Raw genomic sequence first — 22,322 nt, forward strand, 5'->3', positions numbered from 1 at the left:
TCAAAATTGAGCCAAGATAAGTCAAATGACCCAAAAAATAAATAACAAATTTAGGCAAAATACAAGATCATCAGCATACGGTTAGTAAAGACAGCATCATAAAACAATTTCTAAAAAAATATCTTGGAGTGGAATTTAATCACAAAAAATTTCAGGAAACAACTCCTACACATCTAGAACATGATACCAAAAGCCAAACACTCATTCGAATGACAAATTGCAGCAAAGACACCCAAAAGTTCCAGAAGGTCCAGATTAGGTAAAAAAAATAGTGACATGCATAAACGAATTTTAAAAAAATAATAAGTGATCACAAAAAATCATACAAAAACACACATATAGTTCAAAGTGTCTATATCACATAAAAAATGAATCCAGGGTCGGATAGTATTCAAAAACATTTTTAGAACACTCAAGCTAATCAGATGTCAAGAATCCAGCATGTACAGTAGGTACGAATTTGAAAAATCATATCTCCCTCAAAGAAGCATATTTTTTAATAGTTTATATATCTAAGATCAATTTCAAGAAGCCTAGAATTAAGGAAAAATATTGAATCAAATTTAAAAAGTCATCTGTTATTTTATTTCTGCAAAAAGATCTTGGGTGTCCAGAACTGGGTGAAAACAGAGCCCCCCTAAAGACTCATTTATATCTTCTATTCCGGAATTGTTTTCTAACTCAAACGAAACTTTAAATTCAAATTCAAAGATTGAGGAAAGTCATACAAGTTTTGAAAATTTTTTTAAAAATATTCTGAAGTTGCTGAAATGAATTTTGAAACTAAAGGGTCAGTGGTTGAGTGAAAACTGGCAACAAGGAAAAAAAAGTTTTGAATTTTTTTTTTGTGTGGGGGTTCCATCAAGTTTTTGTTCATGCAATGTAATCAAATTCCCCACTGCTATACCCCTTTGAGTATCTGAACCTGGAGAAGGGCAATGTCACTATAGATGGTGCTGAATCATCTTCAGTCTTTAACCAGTATCAATTCCAATCGAAACCATGAGATCTACTCGTGTAGTGCTTTCAAAATCATTTTCCGGCTCTCCTCTGCAAACTATTGTTTGACTATGGTAATGCTGCTTGTGTTCTAGAACCATCTGCATAGGCAAAAATAAAGCCTGATGCAGTTCCAGTGTACAAGTGGCTGATTCATCTCTAGTTTCTCACTCACTGTCGCCAACTTTCAGACAATGAATGAATGACAGCGAATGCATTTCATGATGCTCTGTACATCTGGACTATCAAAGGATGCCAGATCTGGGGATTCAAAATTGATAAAACTTGAAAGGAAGACCAATACGGACTGAGGAAACCAAACCTACAGCCAAGGAAATAGGGGCAAACCAGATAGATAATGCATGGTTTCCTGACTGAGCTGTGGATGCCATTGTGGGTGTCTTCCCAAGCATGCATGTTGTTTGTTTATCTCTCACCTGTTTTGACTGATAAAGATCCCGCCTTGCAAGAATAGAATGGGCGTCTGGGTGGAAAACAGAAAGAACACTCATTACGTTGACAAGTACACCCATTGGGTGAGCAGCATGGACCATGGTCTGTATGATATCTAAAATTACCCGTGGAACAGCTGAGAACTCTAAGAAGATGCAAAATGAAAGATCCCCTCTTTTCTCCTTCTCTTCTCCTCATGGCCCTCGCTTTCCTGTTCCCCTCTCTCTTTGTTCCCCTTCAATATGTGCTGAAAGTCCTTGCTTTGAAAACTTCTCCCTATATCTCTTAGCCTCCTGAAAAACCCATCTGCCCGTGCTTTTTGTAGCAATTGGCAGCCCTTCTACCTGAGGAGTCTTCCTCCTTCTCTGCCTCATCCGCCAAAAAATTCTTTTTAAATTTCAAAAAAAAAAAAACCAATTCATGCCTATCACGTAAAGAGTCCTACATTTTCCAAAAACTTCTCCATTGGTAGATTTTTCTATAAAAACTTCAAATTATTAAATTAAATAAATGATAAATAAAATAATAAATAAATCAGAGAATGATAAAATAATAATAATAGATAAATGAATAAATAACAAGATAATGAACAAAATAATAAAAAAAATAACTAAATAACTAAATAAATAAAAGTGATTTATAACAATAAAAATAAATAAATAAATAATATAATACTGATTAAATAAAAGTGATTGATAATAATAATAAAAACAAAAATAAATAAATAAGTAAATGAGATAAATGAGTGATGCAACCATACAAGTCACGTTAAGAATGTCTAATGAGTCAGGTGTGCCTAAGTGAACCTAGACGGGCCTAAGGTGTCTAAATGAGCCTAAGGTAGTGCCTAATGGGTCGGGTATACCTATACGGGCCTAGGGTGAGACTAGGTGGGCCTAACTAAATCTAACCTAAAGTGCACCTAAGTGAAGCCTAATCTAAACTTGAAGGGTAGCCAAGGTCATAATGTGGAGTCGGATAAACCCCTCAACCAAAGTCTCCAAAGTGGCTCAAAAAAGATAAGTTACATGAGTAGTATTGGGTCATCAAAGAACTACCGTGGAGCATTGGTAGTGAACTTAAAAAAAAAAAAAAAAAAGTACTAAAAGGACAAAATGGAGGGTCTACAGTAATTTATGTTATACCTTATACATCCTTCACTCATTAGCTTAGTAACTCTATATGTTAAATAATTTTTTGTCCATAAACCAAATAAATTGTGCTGTTCTGTGTTTGGGCTGAGCAAGAATTGCCTGACTCAAGATGACAAGGTTTAGATGATAAGCCCAGGACCAATAAAAACTCCATATTTTAAAATTAAACAGTTTATTTTATTTTATTTTATTATATACTGCATACACTTTACCTCCGATACAAATGACTTCATTGGCTTGATAAGATGTATGGTCTTTCGCGATTCAGAGAACCATTTTACAAGCTACTATTCTTAAAGACTATCATTTAGTTTCCTCTGAAGGAAAAGTTTTAGCAAAATGTGAAATTTGATCCAAAAGAAATTCAATGTCTACAAATTCACCAGCAGCAACTCTCTTTAACTAGGTTCCCGGTTCCACCTTGAGGACCTTGCTCTACTGATGAGGAATAAAACCCTGGGATTTATTCACAAAAATGAAAGACAATGGTAGGTGGTTTCATTGTTTTCTTCCTAAATGTGGTTCTATAAGAAACCCAAGGGATGATTACCAAGGATTTATCTTTTTCTTTTATCTTCATTGATCTCTCATATCATTATATAACACCCAAAAATAAAAACCTCTTACATAATGCTGGAAATCTAAAGGTCATCACCTTAAAACCCAATTAAGCATTTTACATATTGTCATTGCAGAATATGACCTCTAATTTGTCTTGATTTTGATGGTAAGGTCTAGGGTTGGAGTAAATCTAGAGTTCAAACATCCAAATATTTTGCATCTATAGCAGAGACAAAAAAATGTTGAAATAAATACTACTATTCGAGCACATATTCTTGTTTATGAAAAAATGTTGAACTTTTATGTTATACATAAGTGGATAATTCCTTGACAAAGAATTTTTCTTGGGAAACAATTGGAAACTATTTTATTTTTTTTTATAGGAAACCACGCAAGAATATATTGATAGAAAAAGAACTACAAAAGGAGGATGAGGAATCCTCCCTCCAAAAGAAAAACTAAACAACATGAAAAAATAACAATACACTAGGCTGTCCCATTGGAACTATTGGATCTACACATTGAAACAGTTTCAGAACTGGACAATGGTCCTTGTGCAGGATCACACCTGGGGAACTCAAGTTCTGAGAGTCATTCTCCAGGATTTAGCGGTAGTGATAATGGTGCTGTTGGGATATCAGAATCATCAACAGGAACCATTCCAGTGCCTGAATGTGGGGATAATCTTGACAAGATGACCATTTGTACTTTACATGGCACTTCTAGAAGCAAATGTGAGTGTAAAATGCTTGTTGAGGGCAAGATGGAGCTGGAAGGCTCTGCTTCTTTTAATTTCCAGAATCCTGATGGAGTGGATAATGTTTCAAACTTTGTGAGTGGTATACCTTTGGTTGAGAATCGAAAGGACGTGACTTTCACAAATTGGAAACTATTTTATTAAAATATTGTTTTTTGAAAATATTGCCAAACAGACCCTTAGTATTTAACAATTGCAAGTTTAATACTACTATTCGAGCACATATTCTTGTTTATGAAATAAATAATAAATTAGACATATACATAGTGTTTGAAAAATCGGAATTTATCGCCAAACTATCAGTGAAAAATCGGTTATAGGTGATGGCCGAAATGAAATCGACCACCAATAATCAGTTGGGCGAAAAATCTGCAAAATCATCAATAAATTAGCAGCAAAGCGAAATATTGAGGATAAAATTGAGAGTGGGACAACATGCGCAGGGGGATTGGGGACAGCGACATCAAAAGATCTTGAATAGTTTCATATTTTTAAGAAGCAAAAATGACAAAAACACGTTTGATTATCAATTATTTTCAAAACAAGTTGTTCAAGATCTTGGATCACTTTTCCTGCTCTAAATCTTTATATCCTTCTCCTTCAAGTTGCTCTGAAATGCAAGTTAAAAGTCAAAAATTCACAAAGTGTTTGAGCTATAAATTTATGGGATCTTTGTTAGAACTCTAATTGTCATTTCAATGAGTTACTACAATTTTGTTGATTGTTAGCTTCATTTATACCACATTTCCATATGACGAGATAAAAAAAATATTACAAATAGGGATCAACTATTAGGGTTATTGAAGATAATCCAGTTTTGACCCGCTTAATATCTAATAAGGTTTTTGGGTTCTCGATGATAAGGGGTTGAATGTGAATTCAATTATGAAAGATAGTTTTTTGTTTTTGGCCCTTCTATTTTTTATTTTTAATGTATATTTATGCACAAAAATAGTATAATATTCTTAGTTTTCTTTATATCAAAAACAAAAGATATATTAATTATGAAGATTTCAAGAGAAGAACAAGGAATCCTCCTCACAAATACAAAAATGTAATCAAAAGCCATAATGAACTACTCCACCATATAAGGAGATCTATCTAAAAAAAATATAGACCACACACAGATGTCATCTCCTCAAGTTCGGGCTACGCTCCTCTCATTGCTCATCCAACCCTTTTTGCCTATATACATATTGCAAATTGAGAAGAAGACAATATTCTTAGTTGATGGACTGAACCAACCTAGAGAATCATCTTGTAAAATTAACATAGAAACAGAAGATGACATCTCAGAATTGTAATGAAATATTTGATACTGCAACTATAACAAGTAGCTCAAGGAATGCTGAAATTAATCAGGTGTAGGTCGTGTTTGGAACAAAAGAATCAGGAAGGATGCAGTAACCCAGTACCTGGAAGGTGCTTTACATAAGGATGTAGAGGATCGTGAAGGATATAGTAACCCAGTACCTGATAGAAGGCGCCTTACACGAGGATGTTTGGAATCATGAAGTTTGTTCATGCTTGTGGAAAATCGAGAAAATGAAGAAGATGGTTGAAAGTCAAAGGAAATAGTGGAAATGCACGTCAAAAGGAAAAATGGCAGCAAAAGATTATTGAAATCTGGATTCTATTGCCTAAAGAAAGTCCGAAGATGATTATTTAAAATCAGAGTTATATGGATGAAGGTGATTTTGAAAACATAATTAAAAACATGTAAAATCATGGGGAAACCAAGAGGGGTGCAGAAGGAATAGGGTAGTGTGCACCAGAGTGGCCATGTCGGAATGAGGCTTGGGGGTCTGGCTGTGACTGCATTGCTGGTGGTTGTGTGAAGAGACCTCTGTGCATTGCAGACATGACTGGAAAAGAACTGACCGTATTCATTTCAGAGTCCATGTTCACTGGGTTTGAGTGTATAATTTTGATCAGTAAAGGCATTCCAACCCAACTCTAGCTTCCCAGAATCACAACTTGCATTGCTAGCAGGAAACTGTGGTGAAGCAATTAAAACCCAGTTCCAGATCTGATTCCCTTACTGCCACTCATTCTGGAGTTTCAAGTCTTTGCTCAGAAGTTCAACTGATTCATCTATTTTCTCAGAGTTCACTTCTGGATTCTTCTGTAGCTTAGTTTTTATGTTTTCCTGCTCCTCATGAGCTCCATCTTTTACCTCTTCAGCAGTCTTAACCAGTTATCTGCAGCCTACATAAGGGAGCTCGCTGATTGCTGCTCACTTCCATTAATCAAAGATGTAATTGTGGCAAGAGCGTCAGTTTCTGATCCTGGATATACTGTATTCAAAAAGAGCTCTCAACTCTATCCAGCGTTGTTGATGTCGTCATTAAAACTGACTTGATGGCAGCAAGGCTCCATTAAAGATGCTTTTCTTGACATCTCTAGCCCTACATGGCGCCTCAAGTTGTAGCTCAAAAGGCCCGGGTTCAAAGACCTTACTGCCACTGGCAGCTACTTGGTTCACGGTTCCAATAGATTTAGAGTCATCAGTACCGTTTTTGGTAGTTCCCAATTTTATGAAGGAAATGCCATCTGGCCAGAGAAAATCTTGGACCTACAGAATTCCTGGAGCAACAACTCCCCCTTGACTGAGTAATTGAATTTGCCTCAAAAGCCAGTTATCAATAGCCATTTCCATTATTGGCTGCAAGGATTCTCATTAAACACAAATGGCTATCTCCCAAATTCAGAATGAAGACCCTTTTCTGAGAATGGTTTTTCTGCTTTCTCTAGATTATTATCAGTATGGGAAGAACTATTCTGTATTATATGGCCATCAACATTGCTTGACCCTCCACAAGGACTAGCTTGGGTTGCATTAAAACCATTCTGGATATCTCCCATTGTGGCAAGAAGTGGCACCTAACGAAAAATCAGAGCCAAAAGGTCCTTGTGCAGTCCGGAAAATCAGCTTCTTTATTTGCTTTCAGACCATAGGAAAGTGACATCTGGTCGTCTGTCACACCCCAGGACAGAGATGTTTGATAGAGCTGAGTTTGCCATGAGTAAGGAGGTCTCATTGCTATAAAACGATTGGGAACATCACCAAATTCAGACTCTGGTGTATCAATACTGAGAGAAAGTGCATTACTAGTCCTTTCTGCTAAAGTGGCTTCCTTATTTGCAGCAGAACCAGAGGAAGTACAGTCTGGATCAAATTCTGTCCTGAATATGAGCCTAATCATTTGGGTCAACATTGCCTTTGATGCTGCTCGGTTTATAGGACTTTTGAGAATAGTGCTATCAGATGATGAATTATCAACTCAACTGCATACCGTATTCAGAATGCCTATAAACAGTGGTGCATTTCTACAGGTAATTAGATGCTTCATTATTTCTACTGATGAATATAGTTGGAAATGGGACAGCTTCTTATCCTGAGTAACACTTCCAGAAAAAGTTCAGGCTCCTGTAATTATCTACTTCTTCACCTTTTCAAACAACAACAAAGTTAATTCTTCTACTTCGCCTTCATCTAATATAAAAGCCACCGTATCATGTTCAGAAGAAAAATCCACTGCCACAACAATCAATCCAAAGCTAGCACTACCATCCCCATTTTCTCTGCTGCATTCGCCAATAGGCAAGGATCCACCAATCTCATGTTCCATATTACTCAAATCAGTACTCAACTTCACATTCCCTTCCTCAACAACAGGAACAACTGAATCAAAGTTATGAATACCACTCTACCTAGAGACTGCATTTTAAATGTGTATTTGAGTAGACTCGGATGGAGTGGAAATTGGAACACGGTCTCCAGCATTTATATCTTCTCCATGAACTCCAATTGCACATTTTACATTTTCAGTTGTATGTGATTCCCCATGAAATTCAGCTGAAGAAGATACCCCAAGCTTACTAGAAATATCTCCGTTGTGATGGCTTCCACTTCCATCACAATTACCTTCAGAAAGTTTATTGGTTTCCTCAGATAACAGAGACGTGTCCAAGTGACTGGTTGAAATCTCACTATTCAATTGGTTCCCACTTTCCAACAAATCATCCTTTTTCTTCACAAAACTGCTCTTTCCATAAGTCAGCTGCACATGAGAATCTATCTTCTGCTCTAATATGGCACAATTTTCTGCATTTCTGTTGCTCACCTCAACAGCATGCCCTGAAAAACTACTCTCACCTTTTGAAGCAATGGGTGAGCCCCCATGCATATTACCTGTAAATTGCTTAACCATTTCTGTGTCTTTTGACAAGACCAATTCTTCACATTTGCTCTCCTGAACAGATTCCTTTACACCCTCGCTGCATCCTTCCACAACATTCAGTTCAGAATCACCCTTCACTATCGTACTAGAAGGTCCCTCCACATTACTAGTACAAGTTTCAACAGCATGTCCTTCTCCCCTAGATTCTTCGGAGTCCAAATAGAGAGGGTGCTCCAAGTTACCAGCACCACTGTCAACTAAATTTCCCTCCAGAACTTTATCATTCATTTGGTCCTCCTTCCTCAAAACATTGTGCTCCTCTCCATCCACATCATTATCTTTTGATAAGGCATCTCCACTACCATGACTAATATCATTTATATGATCTGGAGGAGCCTTTTGATTGTTCAACTCCTCAGCACTTGTCATGACATTATGCATAGAGGTGATTATATTATCAACTTGCATCCCAGAAGCAGAAAAATCGTCCTGAGTATTGTTATTCAGGGATTCATTAACCAAAGTATCAATTTCCCTTTGATTTGCATCATCATCTTTGCTTTCAATTAACATATTTCCCTCAGTGACAGGTAAGTCAGTTGAACTTCTGTAAGCCAATGAGTCACTTTCATGAGTTTGTGACGTATCCTCAATCTGAGGTAGTTCTTTTCCTGCATCGTTTAGAACAGAAAAACTTCCCAGAAACTCATCTGGGCGTATTGTAGGTCCTGAATCTATAACATTACCCACGTTAGAAAGATTGCTATTATCTGGTTTCAGATTATGCTCCATTTGCTTGGTTATGCTTCCCAACTCATCACAGGCACCTGAGTCCTTGACAGTAGTTTGACCTGGAATAATTTCTTCCTCCCCAACAGATTTTAATAGCATTTCCACAGATTCCGAGGATGTGGCCTCAGACCAAACATTGGTCCGCCTGGAAATAGAGCAAGATTCTGCAGCACTTGAACTAAACTCTATCCCACTACTTCCCTGAGAGAAATCCTCAATCCACTGGTTGTCTTCTTCACTTTCAATGCCAAGAAAAAACCTCAGTTTCAACCAAACTATCAAACCTTAGATGCCCCTGGAGGCTGTCATCAAAATCAAACTTGGGAAGAGCATATGGCCCTAAAACAGGAGGAAATTTGGCACTCCCTTCACCAGCTAACCAAAGATTTTGGCTTTGAAAATCATTGTCATCATAATCCATGGGTGTATCCCAGAAGTAAGTCTAGGACGCTACCTCCAGTTTCCCCAGTTCACTACAATACCTCGGAATCAACTATCCAATATTTGAGCTTTCATCCATTAACACAAAAAAATCCTTAGAAAATTAGATAGGTTGTAGAGGAATTCACGGAGACATAAAAGTAGAATCACCAGAAACACTGAACATACTGAGATTGCTGCACACTTCATCCCTCATATCAACACTTCCATCATTCCCCAATGTACACCCAAATACAAAGACAAAGATTCGAACACCGTGCAGGAAAAGGAATAAAGAACAAATAAAAGCGAAGTAAAACTTGGAGAAGGAAAGAGCAGAAGATGTCGATCAGTAAACATAAATAGATCCACTTCAAATATTAATCCATGGGCTAAGAATAGAGGAAACAATGCAGAATAGGATTTAAACGAAAACAGAGCATGATCAAATTCAGGCATGGAGTCATAAATTTCAGAAAACATCAATGACACATTAAAGAATCAAAATCAAAATAGGGCAAAGAAGTAAACGACCAATCTCAACAGGACAACTTGTGGCCCTAAATGTCCACACCAAATGGCAAAATCTAAACATTCAGAAACGGCCAAGTGGAGGAATCGAATATGGGTAAGAACACCGAGAGTAACAAGAAGTGTACCTGGATAGTCTTGGCTGCAATCACTCCTTTCCCACTCCTGCTGAAGGGGGGGGGGGGGGGTGTGTGTGGGGTGTTCAAGGTGGGTGAGGGAAGGATATGGAGTGGGGGCATGGAAAGCTATTAAGAAAGGGTGGGAGGGTATTAAGAGCAGGTTTTGTTTCATAGTTAGGAATGAGAAAAGGATAAAATTTTGAAAAGATATTTGGTGCAACAATTTACCCTTGGAAGAAGCCTTCCTAAGTTTATAGCTTCAAACAAAGAAAGTTGGGTAGCATACACATGGGGGCAAGTGAGGGAATGGGGTGATTTGAGTTCCCGTTTTTCTAGGCAGCTCAATGATTGGGGTCTTATGTAGGTGGAGTCATTCTTTCAAAAGCTCCACGCCTTGTACCTCCTCATTTATCACATCCCAACACTTCTAACACATTGCAATGGTAAAACCATCCAGCTTGAGGGCTTTTTCGTTATCCAACTGAAAAACGGCAAAATGTACTTCCTCTTCTGAGAAGGGGCAGTCCAGCCAAGCAACACTCTCTCCTGATATGAGAGACCAATCGAAACCTTTTATTCTCCAAAAGTCGCCTGGGGGCTTGGAGTATAGCTTTCTAAAAAGATGCATTATCTTCTTTGAAATGTGCTATTAAAATTTATGAAATACACAACCGTGATATTCATTTTCTAGCTAACATCCAATATGCTCTTAAAATGTAGAATACACACCATAAAAGATGTCAATTCACACTGCTAGTTGCATCATACTAAAAGCAAGTTTCTTAATCATTCTCACTTCTCACTCATAACTACCTCCATTGTTGGTGTTGTCAACTCGAGTACATTAAGAATGTCTAGAAGGTGGAACGGGAAACTTGGCAAAGAAACACTGATATATTACTATCATGAACCTGCTGCCCCCACTTTCAAAGGCCTTGAAGCAACAAGAGCTTTGTTGGTAAAAATAATTGGGAGAAATATTATCCTCCTAATAATCTTGTAGCCATTTTAACTGAAAATATCCATTGTTGAATGGGGAAAGAAGGATGAATAAGTCTCAATGAATTAAGGCCCAACAAAGGGTTTTGAAAACAACTTGAGCTTTTATATAAAGCTATGAGCCTAGAGTAGAACTATATAAGGCTGCTTTACTTGAAAAGCAAAAGAATAATTTCAAAATGTTGTGCAGAAGAATGCAATGAAAAGTAAGGATGATGATGCTAAACAAACAAAATCCTACCTTTTGAGGAAATAGGGGAGGAGAGGCAGTTTATAATTTTTCCTTTCTTACCTTTTTCTTAGCAACCAAACAGATTATGAATGGATCAGAATATGAAATATTTCCTAAGGTAATGTCCCTGTTCTCTCACATGAGGCCTGGGAGGCCCTCGAGATCGCTGAAGGAACCGATGCTCACATCCGTGGAAGCCACCAAATGAAAAAAAGTTAAAACAAACAACACCAACAACAACAAAGCCGATTCTCTCACCATTTCATCCAATAAAAACAATAAAAAAAAAAAAAAAAATCAAGAATGGAAAGAGTAACCTTACCAATATCAATATCGTTGCTGAGGAGGACTTCAAGAGAGTTCTGGAGAACGACTATTCTTTACTCTCATGTGTCTGCGTAAGGCTTCACTATCTCAACATGTTCCTTCTCCACTGCCAATTTTCCCATTCTTGGAAAGAATCTGAAAGATTATTCAAAAATCAGAATAATTGTTTTGGAGATCAAACCAAGAACAAATGAATATCATAAAAACAAAATGCCCTCATTCCATAAATTTGTTTTTTATTTGTTACAGAAATCTATTTATCAAAACCCTAATTTAGAAATAAAATTGAAAAAGAAATAACTCTATAAAGACCAGCAAATTGAGAGCACAAAGTTTGGTTACCCCACCAAAGATCTTCCCAAAAACGAATTCTCTCCCCATTCCCCACCACTAGGCGGATAAAAGGGGAGAAATCCTAAAAAACTTGAGCAATAGCCTTCCAAGGACATCTGTGTGACCATCTAACCACCATGTTGGCATCCCATCCATTAGGATGTGTTCTATAAATACTTGCAATAACCTTATGCCAAAGACCATTTCTTTCTCTAGGGAACCTCCAGAGCCATTTCCCTAAGAGAGCAATATTTCTCAAAGAAGTCTTCCCGAAACCCAAACCTCCCAACTCCTTTGGCCTACAAACAACATCCCATCTGATAAGATGATCTTTCTTCCCTTGGAAGGCTATTAGATTCAAAGTGGTAAAATTAAAAATATAAAAACAAAGATCTTTACAAGATGATCAACACTGCAGGAACATCACAATGTAGTCAACCCCTTTGGTATGGCAATAAATAAAAAGTAATTGACAACACGAAATTGAGTTTCAAGATAAAAAAGCCAAACCCATCAACAACCATTGTGAAGGATCATCACCCTATATATGATTCTTCTGAAAAGCAACCTGAAGCTCTAAAGTCTGAGTCAAACTACATCATTTCTTTGCAGTTTAATGCTTTTTTTGGTAATCCAATGCTCCTGACTTCTTCAAGACAGATCACAAGGCTATAAAGTCAAACTTATATCATTGATGACTTCTTCAAGAAAGCAACCAAAACTCCAAACGAAAACTATATAAACCCTAAAGAAATATGTATTATATATATCTATATATATATATATATATATATATATATATTATAACTCTTGACTTCTTCCGATTTCTAACCTAAGCACCAAAATCGAATAAAAATCATCGTTTATTAATTATTTCATTTTTTGGTACATCTCTCATGAGCTCACATTGGTGGGTGATTTTCAGAAACTTCAGAATGATGATAATTTTGATGTTCGTCTTCGAAATTTTTAAACCCTTCCTTTATCTTTTTCCATTCCTCATGATATTTTTATATGTTATTCTGAACGTTATTATTGTTGGTTCAGCTCAGATAATAATTTGGTTTTGTGGTTTCATTTTACATCTTCTGTTCTCCCTAATTACTAAGCACCTGATCGTGACCTTTCTCATAGTCACATTTTGTCTTCTGCGCAAACTGGTTTGGGATTTTCTAGTTCAATCGTGTTTGGATTGAATCAATCATCAGGCAACCACTAGTCTGCCCATCCAAGCTTTGTGAATGGATTGGCCCTTTCTTATTCTGGTTCTGGCATCATTTCAGTTGCATAAGCTCCAATCCAAGGCTTCATCGGGCAAGAGAGACTCCTAAACAGATTAGTCTAAAGCTAGCAATTGACAAGGAAAAGAACCAAGTTTTATTTGCAGAATCTGATCTAGATTTTGTAGATGTTCTCTTCAGTTTTCTCACCTTGCCAATGGGAACTATTCTAAGATTGGCTGACAAGAAATCAGGTGTGGGATGCATGGATTACTTATATAAGAACGTTGAGGCTCTTGATGAACAATTTCTACAATCAAAAGAATGCAAGACCATGTTGCTCAATCCCAGAAGTGCTCACGACATTCATTGTAAGAACTTGGTTCTGAACATTGATGATACAGAGCCTACTAAAATCTACATGTGCTCAAAACTGTTCTGCCCTATTAAAACTCCAAATAAGAAAGCTTACTGTTTGTCTAGTATGGTTGAGAATTATAAATGTAGTTGTGGACAAGCAATGGATAAGGAAGTATTTCTAGAATACCAAGAGGGGATCATAGATGGAAATGGGGTATTCATGAAAGGAACATCAAGAATGTTTATGATCACAGATGATTTGCATATCACACCCGTTTCCATGTCAGATAGCCTTGCAGCGTTTCGGAAACTCAGATTGGAAAGCGGCAATGGCATTGAAGTAAGGACTGTAACAGTCGATGAAGAAGAGGTATTTTAGAATGCACCACCTAAATGAATATTTACTAGAAAGGGTACATCGATTGGCTTCTTTTTGTCACCTTTTGAAAAAAGGCTGAAAATAGCTACCACAGAGGAATCTTATTTTAAATATTTTTCAGCATTTTCTTCATTAATTATATTCTAATTTATGGATGATTGAGTTTCTGATTATCACTAATTCCAATAAAATTATTTTCACCAAAATAAACGAGATTTGATAGCAACCATGTCCTCTTATAATCCTTACTATATATGTTCCTTTTGTTGTTTGTCTTGAGCTAGGTTTTGCATCTACTCAAGCATTCATTACTATCCAAGACTCCTATGACAGATACATTCTTATCGAATGAAGAGAATACAGAAAATGCAGCACCTTTTGAACCACTAAGCAGACCCAATCACCTTGAAAATAGGTTTAGGAAGATGAAGGTAAAGCTCCTTATCAACAAATCCAGCACGAGGGTTTTATGCCTAGAAGCTAAAGAAGACTTTATGAACCTGGTGCTTAGCTTTCTTACATTGCCTCTTGGTTCTATAATAAGACTGTTAAGGGGACATTCTTCCCTGGGGAGTGTAGACAACTTGTATAAAAGTGTGGGAAGCTTGAAGATGGAGGATTTTTTCAATTCTACCAAAAGTAAGGATTTGCTTCTTAATCCTAAACTTCCGCTGCATTTCAGTTTGAATGAACAGCTACCACTCAAAGAGGAGGACCCAATAACCCATGAAAGCCGTAGATGTGCTGATTGCTTCAGGAAAAATATGGTTTACTTATATCCATGGGGTGAAAAGCTTTGCTTTATGAACCCTAAACTTTCTGGTCAGGAAGCATGTGGAGGAGGATTCATTAAGAAGGAAACATTACTACTGATTAATGATGACCTAACAATTCAACCTTTATCTCCTATCAATGGCATCCTTGACCTTGACAAACTTAAAGTCCTTGTAAGCAACTCAGAGGAGCATGAGGTTGAAGTAGGGGAAGAGGAGGTACATCTGAATCTCTTTCTCCATAGACACCACACACACATATATATGCATTCAATTGCTAAACATTCCTCTATATACAATAAGTTTTTTTATTTATTTGATAAGCAAGCCAGGAATTTAATAACAAGAGGCTCTATATACAATTAGTTATTAAGAAAGTTTTACAATATTTACTTCGGAGATATTTTAATAATACTAAATAATATCAGGTTCTTCATTCTTAATGATAGAAAAAAAGATTGTAGAAACTTAGATTGAAAATTCCATTCATAAAAACCTTGGCCTTCTATCTTTACCTTTAGTTTTATAATTGGATAATATATTGTGTTCAACATCTGAAAATAATTTTCCTTATTTTAAGCAGTATAAAGAAATGTTGCAAAGATCAACTTCCGAGTTTTATGATTGTTAACTATTTATTTAGTAATTATAATAAAAGGTGGTAATATACAATTAAATTATGATTATTGTAGATTTTATGAGTTTTCCTTTGCTTGTTCAAAAACCAATTTTTTTTATTTATTTTTTTCATTTTTGGCTGTAGAAACTTAATCAGTAGTTTATTTCAATGTGAACCCAAAGCATATAGTGGCAAAACAGGGCCCTAGGAAGTGCACTTTGGATAGGTCCCCTACCTCCAATAATGTTGGGCAAAATGGCTACTCTGAAGAATCAAACCTATGCATACACCTATTGATAAAATATAAATTTTTATTAATAATGCAGGTAGTAATTAAGAAATTAAAATCAGTAAGGTTCTTTTTCATTCCAATAGCTTAAAACTATAATCGAAGTTCGCTTTGGTTCATAGATGACCCTTTTTTTTTCTTGTTTCCGATAAGCATTTGGGTTCATGGCTGACTTAAAGAGAGAGGATTATGGATTCCCCAACAAATCCTGGTTCATTAATGAACAAATAAATATCCAGAAAGCACTAACTTTTCCCGAATTAACTGACAATACACCACAATTTACTATATCATTCTCATGTTTCTAGGGAATCTAGCTCATATAAATGCAATATAATGTAAATTTAGGTTTTGAAATTCAACCATCCACTCATTCCTATTGCAGACTAATTTGTACTTTTATTATGCAGGCTTTAACTCTTCTCAAGGCTTCTTTAATCTCCAGGAGTGTTCTGAATCATGTGTTCAAACCAAATGATCTGGGACAAATGCTTGGCTAGTGAGTGCCCAAACACTTCCCAGCATGTAAAAGGCCAGCATTGGCCTCACTCACTTGGGCTGTGTGCAGTCAACACCCTCAAGACTAATGAGAGGGACTTTGTTGTCTTTTGGATCTTATAGATAATCTAAGGCAGTTAAGCCTCGGATCCTCATCAGTACTGTTTTTATTGGTTTTTTTGTTGGGTTCTATTTGTCTGTTTTTATTCTTTTTCCTTCTTCTCTGGGTTTTCTTTACACTTCTCATGCACTCAGGTTGTGCCTTCTGTTGCACTTCATCTTTGATTTCTTAGTTACTGAAACTTAACCTCTGGCTCAGACTAGCATGGACTCTATATTCCCAATAATATAATATAAGTATGCTTCTACATCCATCACTGAATTTGGCCTTGTGGTCAACATTGAAATTTTTTTGCTCAAAACCAACCAACTGTTTTATTCCAAAGGCTCAATCTCTGAGCTGGAATTACCTAACTAAAGATGACACTTTTTCTGCCTGTAAGCCCTATACCAACAGGCAACAGAAACTCTATAATCTTCATCAACTAGTTTTGGTTTTATAATATACCATGTAACCATTTGACCTTCTATGAACATGGTTACATTGGTTCTATGATTATGTATATTCTTTTTGAAAACACATAGATTTTATACATACTACTATAATTAAAGACTTTCTTAATATCCTCCAATGGGACAATTTTAAAATTTAGAAAATTTGGTTTAAGTGAAATTTGAACCAAAAGAAATTCACCATCAACAAGTTCACAAGCAGTAGCTTTGTTCAACTACGCTAACCCTGAACCTCTTGCTTAAGAGCCAATTAAGAATTTAGAAACTGACATTGCAGTGAGCTCTAATTGGTCATAATGTAGATGGTAAAGTGCTAGGAACTGTCAGGTAGGGGGTAAGCCTAGGGTTCAAATATCCAAATATTTGTGCATAACAAAGAAAAAATAAAAAGCTGAGGAGATATATCATTCGGCAATAAGGGCTTGTTAGGCAAGATGGTTCTAAAGCCAACTATTCCTCTGGTGTGTGCTCTGTGCTTGATCATTGGAGGCAATAAACAATTTAAGAAGGAAAGATGAAAAGCAGAAAATTCTGGTTTAGGGTTGAGGTTGAAGTCTTTTGAAATCTCAGTAGAGGTTGTCAAAGGTAGGGTGGAAGCTTAAGCTTGGAAAGGGGACATGGGTTCTCTAGTTGGATTAGATTTGGAGAAAGGTGTCTTTCGTTTGAGAGGGCCATTTCCAAAGAGGAATGGAAAGAAGGGGGAAGTGGTACAGAGTCTACAGACTGCTGCTCCATAGTAATGAGCAGGGCAGTATCAGCTGTACTCGGTTTGCTTTGTGGAGGCATGGAGGTTCGCTTTGGGGTTCTCAGAAGGCAGGGGGTTTCTTGGGGGTTGAGTCATTCTAGCTAACAAGTTATGGAGAATGTGGGTGGTCTTTCCTGTCCCTGAAGCTGACCCTTTTACTAAGGTCCCCTATGCAGAGAGCAGTTAGAAGGATACCAAAAAGGGAGGGTCCTTTGATGAGCTTGCGAGGAAGGCCCAATATAGGTAGGTACTGCAGTGTGGATACAGTTAGGGGAGAAGGAGTTGAGCAGTACGATGAAGGGGGCTGCAATGTTGTTTAGTGGGTAGGCTGGGGGATTTTCAGACCAAGCTCCAGATCTAATTTTGTTGAAGAGGTGGGGTGTATAGCTGAAACCAAAGAGGGCATGCATTTGGCCTTGTCAGGGAGCTCCCTTATCTTATTTGGATTTGAGGCAGTTTCTGATGCAGAGTTGGTCCCTAAACAGGGTTGAGAAGGTAAAAGAATAAAATTCTGTTTTAGATAGTGGAGTCCCAGAGGTGGGATACTGTGGGGAAGAAGTTCATACTAGAGAAGCTTGTGTGAGAGTAGTTGGGTTGTCATTGCATTTCTAGGATAGGGAGTTGTTCAAGTAGCTTAGGGACTTTTGGAGGGGGGTTGTGGCAGTGGATGAAGATACCATGAATCACCAAAACTTATAGTGGGTAAGAGTCCTCGTGAAAACAATAGGGATAAAGGTGTTAGGACAATGCTGATGGCAATGGTGGTGGGCTGTTGGTGTTTTGCAATACAAGAAAACAATAGGGATAAAGGTGTTAGGACAATGCTGATGGCAATGGTGGTGGGCTGTTGGTGTTTTGCAATACAATTTTGGTGGGAAATCCCATGGTAACTAACCTTAAAATTATGTTGGATAAACTAAGCTAACCATACAAACTTCAATTGAGCTAAAGTAGCTAATAAATAGAATGGAAAAAATCAGAGCACATTTTATCCATATTCTCATGTCCTGAGATCTAGGAAGTAAAGGAATCTAACACTGTACATAGCTAGAAGTACACTAAAACCCGACATCTGTACCTGCATCCATGTAACATAGATGCACATACCCATTTCTCAATCATTCATTTTTCATGTTGTCATTCATCTATCTCAACACTATCATCTTGGCTATGATCATTTCCAAACACAATTCCAAACCAAAATTCTCAAAACTCCATAATAATAACAAAAAGGTCCCGTGCCTTTGGTAAATTGAATCCCATTTTCGACCCTAGCCTTCCTCGTCTTTTACTAGTTGACCCTAACAATATTTTCCTCCATTCTCTTCCTAGTTATCCTCATTTTCTTAGCAACCAAACAGATTATGAATGGATCAGGATATGACATATTTCGTAAGGTAATGTCCCTGTTCTCTCGCACGTGGCCTAGGAGGCACTCGAGATCGCTAAAGGAACTGATGCACACGTCCGTGGAAGCCACCAAATGAAAAACAGTAAAAACAAACAACACCAACAACAACAAAGCCGATCCTCTCACCATTTCATCCAATAAAAACAATAAAAAAAAAATCAAGAATGGAAAGAGTAACCTTACCGGTATCAGTATCATTGATGAGGAGGACTTCAAGAGAGTTCTGGAGAACGACTATTCTGTACTCTCATGTGTCTATGCAAGGCTTCACTATCTCAACCTGTTCCTGCTCCACTGCCAATTTTCCCATTCTTGGAAATAATCTGAAAGATTATTCAGAAATCAGAATAATTGTTTTGGAGCTCAAACCAACAACAAATAAATATCATAAAAACAAAATGCCCCCATTCCAAAAATTTGTTTTTTATTTGTTACAAAAATCTATTTATCAAAACCCTAATTCACAAATAAAATTAAAAAAAAAAACGCTAAACTCAAAAATCAAATTTAGGGAATCAACCCACCCCACCCTACCCATGCACCCCTAGTTTCAAAAATCAAAACAATTATATCAAAAATCAAAAACCCTATTACAAATCAAAGGAAAACCTAGACTCAGAATCAGAAAAACAAAAAAAAAAAAAAAAAAAAAAAAAAAAACAGTCCAGAAATCAAAATAATTATTTCATAAATAAAACAAAAAAAATCAATTAAAAAAATTTGTTTAACAAACCCTAATTTAGAAATAAAGTAGGAGAACAAAGAAAGAGACTCAAAAATCAAAATTAGGGAAACCTCCTATTTCAAGAAAGTGCTAAGGAAAAAAGAAAAATCACATTTTTGTGTTTGGCTTGGATGAAAAATGTGAAAGAAAATCTCATATGATGAAAATTGGTAATTTAAGTTGAAGAAAGAATATGGAGAGATTTTATCGAGCTTAAAAACATATTTTCTTCTTTCCCTGATACTTCCTAATACCCAAACAAAACCCTAACGGATTCGCCTTATATGAGGAAATGGCCCAGGATGCTCTGCTTTTGGTGCAGCCTTTTTCACTTCTGGCGTGCCAAAAGCATTCCAGAACTTGAGAGTCTCATCTCCTGCAGCAGTTGCCACTGTACGTCCATCTGGACTCTGCCAAAAGAGTTGATCGAGAATATTAGAACATATAAAGATTTGGTACTCAGAAACATTCACTAAACTAAGGTCCATTTTATTACCTGAGCCATGAAAAGAACTCTGGATGTATGACCAGTAAGCTCAGCAATTTTCACCATTGATGGATACATCCAGAGGGTCATTTGATTCTGCATAAAGCCGTGGGAGCTAAGCAACTCACGCTCGTTCTTGTTCCACAGCAGAGCACAGACCTGTGAGCCAGTGTCCACTGAGTTCAAGCATGCGCCAGTGTGGGTGTTCCAAAACTTTATGCAACCATCACTCCCACCTCCTCCAGACGCCAGCAAATTGCGCTGAAAAGGGCACCAAGCAAGCGCTTTTACTGCAGCAGTGTGATCCTCAAGCCTGTGAAGCCACTGAGAACGTGAATGCATAGAGGCCATCGACCTATCCCATATGTAGAGTAAATTGTCATTTCCTCCACTCGCTAACTGTTGGCCAGAGGTAGACCATTTCAGTCCACAGACCTCTTGCCGGTGTCCTCTAAAAGTTGCCACAATGTGCGAGTGCACTCTCACATCATTGTTAATGATCTGACCATCCATTCCCCCAGTTGTAAGGATGTGGTTTTTCCAATCTAGAGAACCAACTCGTGATTGGTGGCCACCTCTTAGAGTCCTCAGCTGCAGAATTGATAGAACATCACCGTATTAGGAAATCATCAACAAAAGACCATTCCAAAGGTTAAAACAAAGAAAAATTACATACCAGTCGATTAGCTGTAGAATCCCATAGCTGAACATCAGAATTGTTCAAGCCAATGGCAAGATATTGTCCATCAGCAGCCCAACTCACACTTGTAACAGGGCCATTCTCATCATCAACAGTGACAAGCTCTGAGGCAGAACCATTTGAAGCATCCCACAAATATACTGTGTTTTGAAGAGCAAGTGCAAGAACATTGCTGCTACCCCAATCCATTAAGTTCAAGCAAAAATCATCTATAATATCAGGAGCATCCAATGTCCTCTCAGGAGTCTGTCGCATCCGATCAAATCAAAAAACAATAACAAAAGGAAAAAAAAATCAGATAAAGTAAAGCTTAACAATCATATATCTTAAACAAGTAGAGATCGAATCAGTCAGTAAATATCATAAACTCCATTTTATTGACCTAATCTGAATTTGTCCAACCTGAGGAATACACCGCAGAGGCTTTGAGGGCTTGGATTGATGAACAGAAGAATAGAATTCATCTGGTATCAATTTTACTGGAGTAGGTGGTTTGTTCTTAAAGGCGAGGATGCGAGAGCGATTCATGTTGAATGTCTCAGCCAGTAGTTTCAAGTAGGCCTCTTTGGATTGAGACCTGACAACACTTTGGTTCTCTTTGCCTTTCCCCCTTTCAGTCAACATGTAATGGGCAAAGTCGAAGTCCATTGCTGATCTGTTTGGAATGAATCTGTCCAACTGAAAAGCAACAAAAAACCATTAAATCAAATATTCAAAACAGAAATCATTCTAATATGCATGTTTAGCAGAAATCATTCGACAAAATAAATATCATAAAAACAAAATGGCCCCATACAGAAATCCAATTTTTTTTCTTACATTTTCCCATCTCTGAAGAAATTCAAAACAGAAATCATTCTAATATGCATGTTTAGCAGAAATCATTCGACAAAATAAATATCATAAAAACAAAATGGCCCCATACAGAAATCCATTTTTTTCCTTACATTTTCCCATCTCTGAAGAAACTGCACCTGTTGAGGGCAAGAATTCAAAGACCCTGCATCCATAACATTTAATGAGAACCAAAGACCAGATTTTAAAAAAAAATCAAAACCCTAAATTGGAGCGATTTCGCTGAAATCTAAACGAGAAGCATTTAATTAAAATCAAATTGTGAATCAATGAAAGCGGTTAAGGGTTGGGGAGGGTTTCACCTCTGGAGAGGCGTGCAAGGAGGAGAACCGAAAGGGGGTCAGCCATCGATGATCGATTGCGGGGATCGATTGCGGGGGATCGATTGCAGGGGAGCGAGGGAGAGAGATTGCGGGGAGCGATGAGCAAGGCCTGGATTTTTCCAACGGTAAGTGCGGGAGAGAAATTGAAAGAAAAGAAATTGCGGGACTTTGTAACGGTAGCCAGCTCGCAGCGGGGATCGATTGCGGGAGATCGATTGCGGGGATCGATTGCGGGGGATCGATTGCGGGGATCGATTGCGGGGGATCGATTGCGGGGATCGATTGCAGGGGAGCGAGGGAGAGAGATTGCGGGGAGCGATGAGCTGTGCTTGGAATTTTCCAACGGTAAGTGCGGGAGAGAAATTGAAAGAAAAGAAAGTGCGGGATTTGTAACGGTAGCCAGCTTGAAAAGGTGAAACTCAGGCAGCTGCCTCTAAGGCCCGGCCCAGCGGGATAAATTGGGTTAGGACAGGCTTTGGTTCCCCGGCCCATACCGGTCCGGTTT

The 22,322-nt window shown here is 37.5% G+C and overlaps 1 protein-coding gene across 1 annotated transcript; it reads right to left on the reverse strand.

The window, feature by feature from the left end:
• Window positions 1-4,987: 4,987 nt before the first annotated feature.
• LOC117913762 (cell division cycle 20.2, cofactor of APC complex-like) lies at window positions 4,988-21,934 on the reverse strand. Its single transcript, XM_034828792.1, has 8 exons — window positions 21,797-21,934; window positions 21,587-21,639; window positions 21,042-21,317; window positions 20,616-20,885; window positions 19,949-20,530; window positions 19,724-19,862; window positions 11,524-11,663; window positions 4,988-5,109 (listed from the first exon to the last, which is right to left on the reverse strand). Exons 1-7 carry the CDS (start codon window positions 21,840-21,842, stop codon window positions 11,611-11,613), a joined length of 1,419 nt encoding a protein of 472 aa, XP_034684683.1. The 5' UTR covers window positions 21,843-21,934; the 3' UTR covers window positions 4,988-5,109; window positions 11,524-11,610.
• Between the last annotated feature and the right edge of the window lie 388 nt (window positions 21,935-22,322).

The sequence above is a fragment of the Vitis riparia genome, chromosome 5 (assembly GCF_004353265.1).
Source record: "Vitis riparia cultivar Riparia Gloire de Montpellier isolate 1030 chromosome 5, EGFV_Vit.rip_1.0, whole genome shotgun sequence".
Taxonomy (NCBI): domain Eukaryota; kingdom Viridiplantae; phylum Streptophyta; class Magnoliopsida; order Vitales; family Vitaceae; genus Vitis; species Vitis riparia.